General features: G+C 40.0%; 1 protein-coding gene across 1 annotated transcript in view; it reads right to left on the bottom strand.

Annotated features, from left to right (window-relative positions):
* The window catches only part of LOC120526665 (dynein heavy chain 6, axonemal-like), a 234,043-nt gene that overhangs the window by 84,964 nt on the left and 134,363 nt on the right, over window positions 1–14,716 (bottom strand). The window contains exons 54-56 of the mRNA XM_039749820.1: window positions 12,612–12,720; window positions 10,010–10,135; window positions 5,099–5,193 (exon numbers count right to left, since the gene is read on the bottom strand). Coding sequence (XP_039605754.1) covers window positions 5,099–5,193; window positions 10,010–10,135; window positions 12,612–12,720 — 330 coding nt within the window. The remainder of the gene's footprint in view (window positions 1–5,098; window positions 5,194–10,009; window positions 10,136–12,611; window positions 12,721–14,716) is intronic.

Consider the following 14,716-nt stretch of genomic DNA (forward strand, 5'->3'; position numbering starts at 1 on the left):
GAATGATGACTTATAGCAACGTCTGTTAACAACTCTCTCTCAGAAATATATGCTCCTGATGGCTGTTCTCAAGAGGTAATTAAAGGCCTGGATCTTAGTTTTTATCCTGGACACTCGCAATCCCAGACACTAAGACTCCTCGCTCAGTCTCTCAAGAGCCATGAGCAGAACCTCCATTGACTCCATGAAGATCACAGCATTGTCGGCAAGGTCAAGATCAGTGAATCTTTCTTCACCAACAGATGCCCCACAGCCGCCGTACCCCATGACCTTGCCCATCACCAGTCCATATAAACATTGAACAGAGAAGGAACAAGAACACACCCCTGATGAACCCCAGAATCAACTGGGAAAAACATTGAGGTTCTGCCTCCACTCTGCACAGCACTCACAGTGCCAGTGTACAGAATGGCCATGATATTAAGCAACTTTGGGAGGATACCATGAAGTTTCAGAATGTTACACAAGACAGCACGATCAACTGAGTCAAGTGGTTTATGAAAATCGACAAAGACTGCAAAAAAACTTTACTGTACTCCATGAGAACCCTTACTGCTAGGATGCAGTCAATAGTAGACTTCTTAGGTGTAAAACAAGACTGCTGCAGTTGCTGGTAGATAGGCAAGTGATACCAAGAGCAGTGTTTTCCCCCTGTAGTTGCCACAATCCAGGTGATCACCCTTCCACTTCCAAATAGGATGACAAGTACTGTTTTCCAGTCAGCTGGGATGATGCCCATCTTCCAAATGGAATTAAAGACTGCTTACAATGCCAGGAGGACAACCTTACCACCAGCCTGGAGAAGTTCACCCTGGATACCACAGATACCTGCAGCCTTCCCTACTCTCAGCTGGTTCATAACCTGTGCAATCTCAGAGAGACTGGGTGGTTCACCATTATTGCTCTCAGGATGGGGGTCACTAGACCATAGATTTTAATGTATTAGAAGTGATAATGAGAACCCTCAGTGCCAGGATGCAGCTGATGGTAGACTTCTTAGGTGTAAAACCAGACTGCTCCGGTCGCTAGTAGGTGAGCAAGTGACCCTAGCAAGGACCTTGCCTGGCACCGAAAGCAGTGTTATACCCCCGTAGCTGCCGCAATCCAGGTGATCACACTTCCCTTTCCACATAGGGATGACAAGTCCCTTTTTCTAATCAGTTGGGATGACACCAGTCTCCCAAATGGAAGCAAAGATTACCTGCATTGCTAGAAAGAGAGCCTTACCACCAACCTAGAGAAATGAACCCTGGATACCACAGATACATGCAGCCTTCCCTACCCTCAGCTGGTGCAGCACCTGTGCAATTTCAGTGAGATTGGATGGTTCACCGCTAATAGAAGGATCAGTCTGAAGAATTGTGGATCCAGAGACATCCAACATCCTAGCCAGAGGATCAGCTTTAAACAGCTGCTCAAAGTAGCCAGCCCAACAGGTCATAACTGCAGTGTCATCCGTAAGGACCGTTCCATCAGCCGCCCTCTCTGCAACTCTCTGAAGAACAAATTCTGATGTATGTAATGCTTTGATCCCTGTGTAAGCAGGACGTGGGTCACTAGACCATAGATGATCTGTCACTTGCTCACAGATTCTTCTAACAAATGCATCCTTATCTGCCTGTGGAGCCCTTGCACCCATTCTTCTCAGTTCCTGGTACAGACCAGAGTTGCCATCAAGCCATGTGCCACTGCTCCTCTCAATGATATCCATAGTGTTGTGTGAGATAAAATACCTCCTTCCGGGAACACTGGCAACACCAACACAACCCTTAAGCAACCTTCAGGCCTTGTTATGGAAGGTCTCCCACATTACATTAGGATCAGCAGTTACACCCAAGTCTGCAATTTCCTCACACAAACTACTTGCAGACTTAATAGAAACAGCCTGATCTTGGTGTCTGGCCAAGTCCAGCCTCATTCTCCTAGTAGGTGGAAGCCAACTGGACCTAAGCTAGCAACAAGTCTGTGGTCAGAACTCACAAACTGGGCACTTCTGTAGAGTCTAGTTCTGTAGGAGCCTCCAGCATCTGCCCATGAGGATGCGATTGATCTCCTTCACTGCATCACCAGTACTGAAGTACCAAGTCCAATGATGCGGCACAGAGTCCCTTCTGCCATTTTGAAGCAGTGTGATGTTTTTATGGTTGCTGGAGTTGCAATCCCGCGACCAACCCTTAAGTTTTCCCTGCAAGTTGGAGGTCCACTTGCAGCACCGGATGCAGTTTAATGTCATAACCAGGACAAATGTTTCAGGATTATTATTATTGGCATCATCATCATTGTTGTTGATTTCATGTTATTATTGGACTGTGTAGGTCATCAGACATTAAGACTGAACATTGTTAGTATGTTAAAATAATATAAAACAATATAATCAGACATTTGCTTTGAGCCCAAATGTTTATAGGTCTGTACTGTTTTAAAAGAATGTTGTGTCTCCCAGGGCCATTTCTTATTAACAGATTGTGCTGTGTGCATAGTGTAGACAGTGCAGGCACTGCTGTGGCACACAACATAAACATTTCTTTGAGTTCCAGTCCAATAAAGATACATTTTTCTAGAAAAAATAAAAATAGGACTGTCTACATGGGTGTGCAGTAGTGTGCCCTGACCACTAGAGGTGCACAAAGGTGCTTGCCTAGACCACCTATGCCCAGAAACAGTCCTGGTGCATGTACAGTAATAACAAAAGAACCTTAACATGTTAGAAAATTAGAACATTTTTGAAGAGAACAGGTTATTTAACCCAACAAAGTAAGCAACATTTACTCTTAAGACCTATGTCACCGTATTAAAATGCATTTTAAAGTAACCTCATGGATCCACTATAGCAGTAGTTCTCAACCTGTGGGGCGGGCCCCCCTAGGGGGGCACGAAGTAACAAAAAGGGGGGCGCAAAGATGTGAAAAAAAGAAAACAAGAATCAAAAATATGAAAAAAACATCTGTTGAAACCAAAACAAATTAACTTAAACTACATTCTGATACTAGAACAATAAATATAGAGTTAGATAAATGTCGATAAAAGTTAAGTAGGTATAATAAAATATGCATCTACATTTCAAAAAAATGTTGGGGGGGTGCGATTAAAACTGTTATGAAAACTCGGGCCACAAATACTTAAAGGTTGAGAAATGCTGCATTATAGTAATTTCTTTCCTAATTTTAAAAACTTCAGTCATGTCACCTCTTAAACAGAAAAGAAAGACTTGAGCCTTTCAGTCTTTCCTCATAGCTCATTCTTTTCAGTTGTGGACTTTTTCTAGAACCGTTACTTCTTTGTCTAGCCTGGAGACCAAACTCCTGATGAGTTATACAACTTAACCTCCTTGGCGTTATACCTCAAGTGTTATTGGGGCTCAGAATTCTTTGCAAAAATGATTATTCCCCAGTCACACTTGGGGTGACATGTCCACTTCACATTTTTAAGCCCGGGACAGTATTCTGCTGTCATCTAGTGGATAAAATAACATCATGATTGAAAAAATCATGAATATTTCTATTATTTCTAACAGTATATATTAACTCTATGGTAAGACAAATATTCATGAGAGGGGAGGAGCCTAAAATTACAATGGCAAACAAGAAACCATAAAGCCAATTTTTAGAACAAACAGAAACTGAAAACATCAAGCAATAGATAAGATGATGTAAATTTGTTATCAGACGTTGACATGGACAGTGAAACTGGCACGTGATGTGGCAGATTCTGACCTGCAGCTTTCAGTGATTGTTGCTGACAACCCTGTACCTCCTTGATGCCCCCTTTCTATACTCAGTATTGCTCAGTACTGTCGTGAGCTCTCCCGCACCGACTTTTACCTCCTGCTTCCTGCCTTCCTCTGCAACCGCCCGTTCTCTTCTTTCCTTTCTTCCTTTTTTTCTTCCCCTTCCAGCCGCCTCAAGCTTCTATTTAATTAAGAGTGTGGAAGTTGTGGCCAATCAGTGGTTCCCAGGACAATCACAGATGTAGACTATTTCTCACCTGTGCACTTGGCGAGAAATGCCCACGCCACGAATCATCCCGAGACCCCGCATGGCCACACACCACCACGCCTCCTCTCTAAGCTGCGAGTGTGGTGATTATTTATTTAAAATTGGCCTTTGACGAGAGCTGTGGACCCGCTATACCACAGTACTCCAGATGAGGCCTCACCAGTGCATTATAAAGGTTGGGCAGAACCTCCTTGGTCTTGTACTCCACACACTGTGCTACATAACCTAACATTCTGTTTGCCTTCTTAATGGCTTCTGAATACCATCTGGAAGTCAATAGCTTAGAGTCCACGGTGACTCCTAAATCCTTCTCATAAGGTGTACTGTCTATTTTCTGACCAGCCATTGTGTATTCAAACATAACATTTGTATATCCTATGTGTAAGAGGGAACAGTGACTAAATATTAAGGCTCTTTGGTGCAGTTGCATATTTCAGTAAAAAGACTTGTATTTAGGCTTGAACCCATCTCCTAGAAACTCTTGACGACTGCTTACCCTTAAGATTTCAGTCTGTTTTATTGTGTATGGAAATTTGTCACATTAATCAATTGATTAGACAATTCATACATACTGGGCAACCTTTCATAGTTTACATATTGACCCAATTTAGTGACAAAACAGGCTTATAGAAGACATTCTGAAAATAAATACAAACACATTATTAAATATTTTGACAAATTCGAGGAAATTAAAAACTTGTTTACTTAGTAATTTTGATTTTCTGTAAGCCTATTGAGAAAAAACAGCTTTAAAATGGATGAATGAAGGTGTATAGTTTGTATGTTTCTTAAAGTCAGAAATGCATGCATTTTTATACAGACTATACTTGATGTTTTAGTATATGGCATTGATGCTGGCTTAACCTGAAAAGCAGTCAATGTAAGACAAAACTGAAGCGGAAAAAGAAAATGCATCAGTGGCTGTTGAAGAGCAATTCAACATAAAGTGTGAAAAATGAAGGCTGATTGATATATTATTTTTCTGTGGAATTTTGTCAGAGATTAATAGGCTTTCTGTCTTAACTTTTCAATTGCGGCATTCATGCCTAATATCCACATTTGCCATTGTAGTGTCATTTCAAAATAGAATTTGTTTTACTCACCTAATTTCAGAGATGTCAGCTTTGTCAAGTGCATCAAGAGCTGCTACGGCTTTCTGTACTGATGGAAGCACTGCGTTCAGCTCTTCAGTGGCTTGCTAGTTGGAGAGCAGACAGAAGGTAAATATTAAAATACCAGCACCAGCATCTTTCAAACCAGATTGTTTGTGCGTTTTGGCACAGCTTTTATTCTTCTACAGATTAACAAATATTTTTTGCAGTTCTTCACCAAATTCCGGACGATGTTTTTAATTTCTTCAGTAATGTCACTAAAGTAAAGTCCTCTTCCTCACAAAATTTATTATCAGTAATCAAGATATTGTTCTTCGGTTTTATGAAGGTGCATTGATACAAATTAGTTAATGGTTTAAGTTTTGTCAGTTCATCTGACTTCAGATTATAATTTATATCAGCGAAATATACCGAGCACAACAGGGAAGCACAGATTTAATATAAAACTGGGGTAGTGTTTTTGAGGAGTCGGAGGGAGTAATAGAATAAAGAAAACAAATGTGAAAACCTTTTAATGTATTAGAAGTGATAATAAGAACCCTCAGTGCCAGGATGCAGTTGATGGTAAACTTCTTAGGCGTAAAATCAGACTGCTACGGTCGCAAGTAGGTGAGCAAGTGACCCTAGCAAGGACCTTACCCGGCACTGAAAGCAGAATTATCTCCACGTGGTTGCCACAATCCAGGCATTCACACTTCCCTTTCCAAATAGGGATTATAAGTCCCTTTTTCCAGTCACTTGGGATGACACCAGTCACCCAAATGGAAGCAAAGATTGCTTGCAATACCAGGAAGACAGCCTTACCACCAGCCTGGAGAAATAAACCCCGAATACCACAGATCCCTGCAGCCTTCCCTAACCTCAGCTGGTTCAGCACCTGTGTAATTTCAGTGAGATTGGATGGTTCACCGCTAATTGAAGGATCAGTCTGAAGAATTGTGGACACAGATACATCCAACACCCTAGCCAGAGGATCAGCTTTAAACAGCTGCTCAAAGTAGCCAGCCCAGCGGGTCATAACTGCAGTGTCATCCGTAAGGACCGTTCCATTAGCCGCCCTCACTGCAATTCTCTGAGGAACAGATTCAGATGTGTGTAATGCTTTAATTCCTTTGAAAGCAGGATGTGGGTCGCGAGACCATAGATGATGTGTCACTTGCTCACAGGTTTGTCTAACAAACTCCTCCTTTATCTCCCCTCAGAGCCTCTTGCAGCCGTCCTTCTCAGTTCCCAGTACAGACTGGAGTTGTCATCAAGCTATACTCTGAGACTCTTGATGAAGAGTCGATGAAGAGTCTTGGTGGAGTCAATGGAGGCTGTGATCGGGACTCTTGAGAGACTGAGCGAGGAGTCTGAGTGTCTGAGCTTGAGAGTGTCCTGGATAAAAACCAAGATCCAGGCCTTTAATGACCTCTTGGGCACAGCCATTAGCAGTGTGTCTGTCTGCAGAGAGAGTGTTGACCTTGTTGAGAGGTTTACTTACCTTGGCAGTGACATTCATGTCTTTGGTGACTCTTCCTATGAAGTCAGTAGATGGATTGGGAGACAATGGGGTGGTCATGAAGTCACTGGAAAGGGGTGTGTGGTGCTAACGATATTTATGTAAAAGGATGAAGGTCCAAGTCTTTAGAGTCCTGGTGCTTCCTGTTTTTCTATATGGTTGCGAGACATGGATGCTATCCAGGGGCCTGAGATGAAGACTGGACTCCTTTGGTACTGTGTCTCTTCGGAAAATCCTTGTGTACCGCTGATTTGACTTTGTGTTGAATTAGCGGTTGCTCTTGGAGTCCCAAATGAGGCACATTACCTGCATTGTGAGGGAGCATTAGTTACGGCACTACAGCCATGTGGTGAGATTCACCAAGGGTGATCCAGCTTGCAGGATCCTCATTTTTGAGGACCCGAGCGGCTGGACGACGCCAAGGGGACGCCCACATATCACCAGCCTGCAGCAGACAGAGGGTCATTTCCAGAGGGTGGGACTGGGGGTGTCTGCCTGGGGGGTTGAGAACCAGTTTCCTGAGCTGATTCGTCGTGTGGTAGTTGCAGCAATACGTTATACCAGTGCATGCTCCCCAAACTGACCTGACATTACGTGAAGTCATATGAGTACATTTACCATGGAGGCTTGTAACAAAGTATATATATAAAAAATAATCCAAGAAGTGTGATCAGTCTGGAGCAAAGTTAATTTATTTGACACACATTGAGGTCTGTGTGTGTGTGCTTCTTGTATTAGGCAGGTCACTTTTATGAGTTAACACATTGTGGTCTCTGACCGGCTTGTCATCCCGGCCAATACCCCCAGGCCGCCAGATGGAGCCCTCCCTGCAGCATGGAGGTGCCCCGAAGACCAGCAGGGAATCCTGGACAATGGAGTTTTCATCCACAGCCCTGCTGGATACCACTGTGGCCGCTAGATGGAGCTGCAGGGAGGAGCAAAAAATATTATTTGCCCTACGCCCCGGAAGTACGTCCGAGTCACATGGACAAGGGGAATGACGTGCTTCTGGGGTGAAGAAAAAGAAGAGTTTTGATCTAACCCGGAAGTCCTAAGAAGTCACATGGACTGAGGGTTCAGAAGCACTTCCGGGTCACGGACTATAAAAGGACTGTGGCAACTCCCAAATGGCGAGCTGAGCTGGGTGGAAGGGTGGCAACGCGTCTGGGAGTGGAGGAGTTATTGTATTGTGATTAGTGATTGGTTTAATGAGTATTGTGGAGAGGAGGGTGCTTTGTGCACTGTGCTGTATTAATAAAGTCTTCTTTTGGACTTTTATCTGGTGTATGGCATCTTGGACAAGGGTTCAAGGGAGTGACAGCGCCCCCAATCTGTCACAACGTATACAGCATTATCATAGATTCCTTATCTGTTTCAAAATAATCTAAAGAAAACAAGCAGCTAGGCTAATGATACACACATAGTGTCTAACACCTTTTGTCTATTTCTAAAATATTTGGTTTGGGACTTTAAAAGCAAGCTTAGCACAAACTATTCTAGCTATCCACAGAAAACAGACTTACAAGAAAAACATTATATGTTACGTTGCTTGTTTTAAGTCAATATATAAACTGTGGTTTAATATGAGTCAAGGCTGCTGTATAGTCAACTAATAAAATCACCCTTAGTACTCCTAGTACTGCACCTTCAATGTTATACATGAACACACACCCAGAGGGCAACTGTAAATGGCAAGTAGCATCCCAAGGAGATCAGTGGTGAGGCTACTACTCTTTTATTAAATTAAATAAATAATCTAAAAAAAAACATGGTTACATTTTCAGATGACAACAAAATAGATAGACTGGATAATACTAGGCCAGGGGTGTCCTGCAGGTTGGCAGTTTTTCTTCCTGCCACTTTCTTCATCACTGACCATTTTCTACTGTTCATTTACTTCTTGTCCCCTCATTTTAATTTCCTTGTTTTAAAAGACTCGGTCCTCTGAATTACTTCTGTTTTTTCTTAAATGGCAGCCAAATAGAAATGACATGTAAAGTGAGCCAACAGATGACCAGCTAAGTCGGGGAATCAAATTCCAACTAATTTCTTAATTAGAAGCTGATTCTTGTTGTTAATTAAACTTGTCCTTTAAGTCCATGGCTTGTTGGTTCTTTAATTCTGCAACAGCAGACAGTTCCGAAAAGGTTGATTTTCTTTTTATTAAGAACACTATCAAAATGTTTGTGGACCTGAGCAGATCAACATTACTGAGACCTTCACCTTTCTTTATTTTCAGATATTGTATGATGGACACTGGTTGCTGGTCATGTGGTGGATCATTTTGTATCTCATAGCTAAGCTATGGAAAGAGAAACAGTTAGGGGGTCTTAGTTTAAAATAGCAAATCAATTACAATTTGGGCAAAAGAAGTTAAGTAGCATCAAACACTGATCACCTAATTAAGAAAATGGTTAGAATGAAAAACTGCAGTCACTTTGGCTATGCAGGATTGGAGCTGGACACCCTGGTTGTAACTTGACCTGTTAGAATTCAGGTATAGTATGTGGCAGAGGACGTTTAGCACAAAATAAACATATACCACGTACAAAAGTTTCTGACACTTAAAAGTACACTTCATTAGAAAGACTTAGATGTCAATGGTGTCCTCAGTTAGCCCACATACAATAGTGTCATGAGATGAGTACAAGTCAAAAGTGCTGATCACACTTCACCTTGAATAGTGTACAGTATTCAGTTTTGTTTTCCGTATTGTTAGAAAGATATAAAAGTGCGAGAGAAAAGCCCAGAGGAGAGCCACTGGACTGATTCAAGTAAAATAAATTTAAGGGAGATATGAGAGAAGTGTGCAACCAGGGAGATGCCAGCTGTGAGCCCAGTGGAAGTAAGAAAAGGCAAAATTTAGCACAGAATATTTAACTTCACATAGAGAATTGTGTACACAGTAGATGAGATACAGTCAGGGACCAAGTAGTGCAGTAGGCAGTGGTACAATTTAGAAGGTTCAGATCTCTAAGTGATATTTTACAAAAGTGAAGCGAATAGGAATTGATAAGCTTTGATGGGATAAATTGGTGACAATTGTTTCATTTGTGCTAATAGGGGGAAATTAATCAACTAATAATTCATTTGAATCTCTTTTCTCATTCAATGCTTTTTTTAATTAGTTGTTTGATTTAAAACAATTTGAAATATTTAAAATTAAAAAAATAGTTAATGCTGTGCCTTGTAAAATATGAATTAACGTTTGTGATGATATCAAAGATTTAACACAAGACCTTCTGCAGTGATGGACATGTACTTTGTGGAAGTAGAGCTGTCTTGCATGTTCTTTTCCCAATCTGTATTGCTCTCCTTCTTGATAATGCTGCCAGTGGCTCATCCCCAAATGCTGATTCTAAATCAATCTATGACTTCAATGACAAGAACTTGAAAATTACCTCTGCATACTCCTTCACGATTCTAGTCTCTTCACCCATGGTTTGTTCTTCCATCTTTACAAGGGCTCTGACTTGTTCCACTGCTTCTGAGTCCTTCTGTAACTTTTCCATCAAAAACTCGATGTCCTGGCAAGTGTAATATGCGTCATAAAAAGGCTGCATTGCTAATCAACAGGCATGAATACAATAAAACTGTTATGAGTGGCCAGCTCAAAACCTCATGATCAGGCTTGAAACAAAAAAAATCCAAGCCTAAGCTCTCCTGTAAGTTCTAGAAACAAGAATCAGTCTGCCCCAAACTCACAGCATGGAGAGGCCAAAATGGAGCAGACTGAAAAAAACTCACAATAGGAGGAGGACACAGGAGCCATTAATCACGTGGACCACATAACAAAAGAATGTGATTTGATATTTTTAAGGTTTAATTAAATTAAAGTACAGAAGTTAAAAGATGATCAAAATCCAAATATCCAAAAGACAGAAATGAGAGTTGAATAATCAGCTTACAGGCTGCTAGTTCCATGAAAAGGAAGGGGGTTGGGGTATGGGTGGTGGTTTTGGGTAGGGTCCCACAGCTACAGCATAAGGGAGGCCCCATAAAAGTGGGCAAATGTAGACTTAGAGTTGTGAGTACGCAAAACAAAGACTTTATTCTTGTATGATTATTTATTTATTAATTACTGTATTATTTATTTGCATTATTTGCCTTTTTAAAGTTAATAAATCTATTATAATAATCATAATCTGCATGTTCTTTTCCATTAGTACAAGTATAAACCTATTTTTGGTTACTGTATAAATATGCTTTTGTAATATACTGTTCTTCTCTTGTCTTATTATTTTCATTATAGTTATTGAAGGGGCATATATATATATATATATATACTGTATATACACACACAAGTTTGAGAATGTCCCGCATTCTCAAAGACAAACAACACATCCCCAGGGAGCGAGCGTCCCCTGCTGGATTCACCACCCACAGGAAAGTAACAGGAAAAACTTTTCTGTAGTAAGGCCTATTTCTTTAGCAGGATTTCCTGTATGCTCTTTATTTGCGCTTTGTGTTAATTTGTATGGTTAATAATACTGTATGAAAGAACCTCTTTTTAAGGTCTTTAATTTATGATGCTCCAACAATGATGGATGGATTAAAAGGCAGAAGTCTACGTGACCATCATCATCATCAAGCCCTTCCGTGAGAATCCTAAATCCAAAGAGGACTGTTTCAATTATGTTAGGTAGAATGTCCAGAGGGGACTGGGCAGTCTCATGGTCTGGAATCCCTACAGATTTTATTTTTTCTCCAGCCGTCTGGAGTTTTTTTTTTTTCTGTCCCCCCTGGCCATTGAACCTTACTCTTATTCTATGTTAATGTTGATTTATTTTGTTTCATAATTGTGTCTTTAATTTTTCTATTCTTTAATATGTAAAGCACTTTGAACTACTGTTTGTATGAAAATGTGCTATATAAATAAATGTTGTTGTTGTTGTTGTTGTTGTTAGAAATATATCAAGGAGCTGCGGTGGGCTGGCGCCTTGCCTGGGATTTTTTTCCTGCCCAGCACCCTGTGTTATCTTGGATTGGCTCCAGCAGACCCCTGTGAGCCTGTGTTAGGATATAGTGGGTTGGATAATGGATGGATGGATATATCCAGGGGTGGGTTGGAAGACATCACTCTTAGTTTTCTTTATATCTATGGTAAACGGCAACACTGATTGATTACCCCAGTGTCTTTATGTGTAGATATCACAAATTCTTACTCTACCTTTGACTTGGTGCAAAGTAATGGGTTGTGAAATGTTGGTTTGAACAGAAATACACAGTGGCCACATTTCATCTCAGGATGCATTATAAATGGCTTCCAAGGCTGTATCTGATTAGCATTAGGTTGGGAAATGAGACTACTCAGTGACAGGGAGGCTGGCTGAACAGAGGGGCAGAATGTGTGCAGTAGGTGAAAGGGACATTAGGCAATGGCAGTAGCAATGAGCAGCTCTCTCTGGTCTGTCTTGGGTTAGTGCTGAAAAAGAAGCCTTGAAAATGCCAGCTGCTTTCTTGTTACAGTGTAGGAGTCAAAGTCCCTCTTCTATGAGAAAAATAAGACTTCCATAAAATATTTGGATTGTGGTGACAATTAATGATTTGAGAAAAGTTTACATATGAAAAATGAACATAAACACTGATTTCTGCATCAGATAGAGAACAGCAACAAGAACAGCATCAGCACTGAGAAAGCAAGATGAAGCAGTATGAGCTGCCATTCTATTTATTACTCAAGACAGCAGATTCAGTGCCAGCAGTAGGCAAGCCCTTCAAAAGGTCGAGCCCACCATAATCTTAGTCACCTCCCTAGTGTGACAAAAGTGGGCAGTTCTCATTAGAAATAATAACAATCATTATTATTATTATTTACATTTATATAGCGCTTTTCTCACTATTTAAAGTGGTTGTGTCCTTATAAGGACAGAAAGGTACTTAAAAGTGGCAATAAAATGAGCAACAGTTGCCTGGGTCAGCTCACACGGCACTACATTATTTACTATAAACTAATTTCTATGTTAAAGCAGTGTCATGTTTTAATTTTTAGAACGTCTTTACCTTTGATTTATGCTCAATTTTAGGCCCCAGTGCTACAATCTCCTCTTGCATTTCCTTGATAAGATCTGTTGCTTCAGACAGTTTGGACAATCCGTTAAGAAAACGGTCCCTTTAAATTAAAAGATTAAATAACACAAATTTTGGTTAAATGAGAGTTAGCAAGTGACTTTTACACATGATTATTTGAACATGGTTATGTTTGTTTGCTCAGGTAGTAGTTTTTCATTATCTTATATAAGTATTGTAATCTAAACATGTAATGTAAGATTATATTCATCTTTGACATTTTCCTTAATACAGATGAATACACTATTACCAATAATCACAGTGTGGAGCATTCCTAACTTGAACAGTGTGATCTAGTGCTTGAAGTCAAATAACCAAGATAAGATCTTTATCTGTGTTAAATGCGACCATTAAAATAGAGAAACAATACAGCTATGACATTGTTGTCATTGTAGGGAAGAGTTCTAAAAATATAAAAACATTGCATATGCATTTATAAGAATTGGGGCCTTCCTACGAAAGAAGTCTAGAACTTCATGATAGAATAGTTTTGAAGAAATGCCATTTTTGTCTGAGGTGAATGCAAAACAGATAGAAATCTTGTTTCTTTATTGATGATTAGATGTGCTACCCTGAAACCTATGTAATCAACACAGACCTTAGTGTTACTGTTTATAGTGCATCATAAAATGCAGATGTCTCTGTTATATGTCATTTGGTATAGAATTCAGAAAAACAGTGTTAATGCTTGTGATGTGCCATCCGTTAGAATAACAATTACAATGCATTTTATAACTGCAAATGTGTGCGATGTGCCATCTTTTGGAATGACAGAGACCTAGCAACCAGACAGACACACAGTTACTTATCCTTTTATTAACGTGGATGGCACCCTCATCCAATAAATTCAAATTCATTTAAAAATTTTGCTGCATTGTTTTTACTTTTCTGCATGAACACTGGTTTAGAAGATTTAAAATTGGTGGAATTTTATTATCTGTAAGAAAATCTTAGAAGTGTGTAGCTGTGTAGTTTTTCTTTCTTGCGAAAGGCTAAAATGGACAAGTAATTCTCAGTCCTTCACTGAGGATATATGAGACATATATGCCTTTATAGTCTTCTGTTTTTGTTAAAGATTAGGGATGAGATTGAGACTGTAGCTGGGCACATGGCTAGTTATGCAGGGCCATTAGCCATGTGGTGCTGAACTGCCAGCATGCAGGAGTCAGTGTTATATATCTGGTGGCAGTACTTAATATTGTTAGCACGCCTCAAATGACTTGTATTAATACATGTGGCCTGGAGTACTGATTGGTTGGTGACATCACGCTTTCTGAAGCAGATCAGCCATGATCTTCAATAGGCATGTGTGAAAGTTCTGTGTATGGCTGCTACAACTCTGTGATATCACGCTTGTTTCACAAAGAATCAGGGGGCGCAGGGAAAAAAATGCATGATGAATTTCTAGGAAAATATCTGGTAAACAATTTCATCACTGAACACTTTTAAAGAGGGGCACATCTGAACCCTTGTTGAAAACAGCATATACCTAGTTATGATGATAAATATTTACTACAGCTTCTTTATATGTACTTTGCCTATAAAAAGCATTCGCCCTCTAGAAACTTATGTTTTATTGTTATACAAAAATGAGTCATAATGGATTTAATTTGGCTTTTTTAACACGAATCAACAGAAAACACTCTATACTGCCAAAGTAAAAACAGACCTCTTAACTTAAAACACAAAATAATTAATGTCATATGTATTCACTCCCTTCAAGTCAGTAGTTAGTAGATACACCTTTTTCCAGCCATGAAAGCCTTGAGTTTGTGTGCACAGGTCTCTAGCAGCTTTTCACATCTGGACTCTGCTATTTTTCCTGATTCTTCCTTTTAAAACACCTCAAGCTCTTTTGGTTTGGAAGGAGATTGTGATTGAAAAGCATTTTTCAAGTCCAACCATAAATTCTGAATTGAATTGAGATTTTGGCTCTGACTCGGCCATTCCTACACATTAGCATTGCTGTTTTGAAACCATTTTCATACAGCTTTGGTGTTAATAATTATAATAACTTTATTTATATAGCACCTCATCAT

Source organism: Polypterus senegalus, chromosome 3 (assembly GCF_016835505.1).
Source record: "Polypterus senegalus isolate Bchr_013 chromosome 3, ASM1683550v1, whole genome shotgun sequence".
Lineage (NCBI taxonomy): Eukaryota > Metazoa > Chordata > Cladistia > Polypteriformes > Polypteridae > Polypterus > Polypterus senegalus.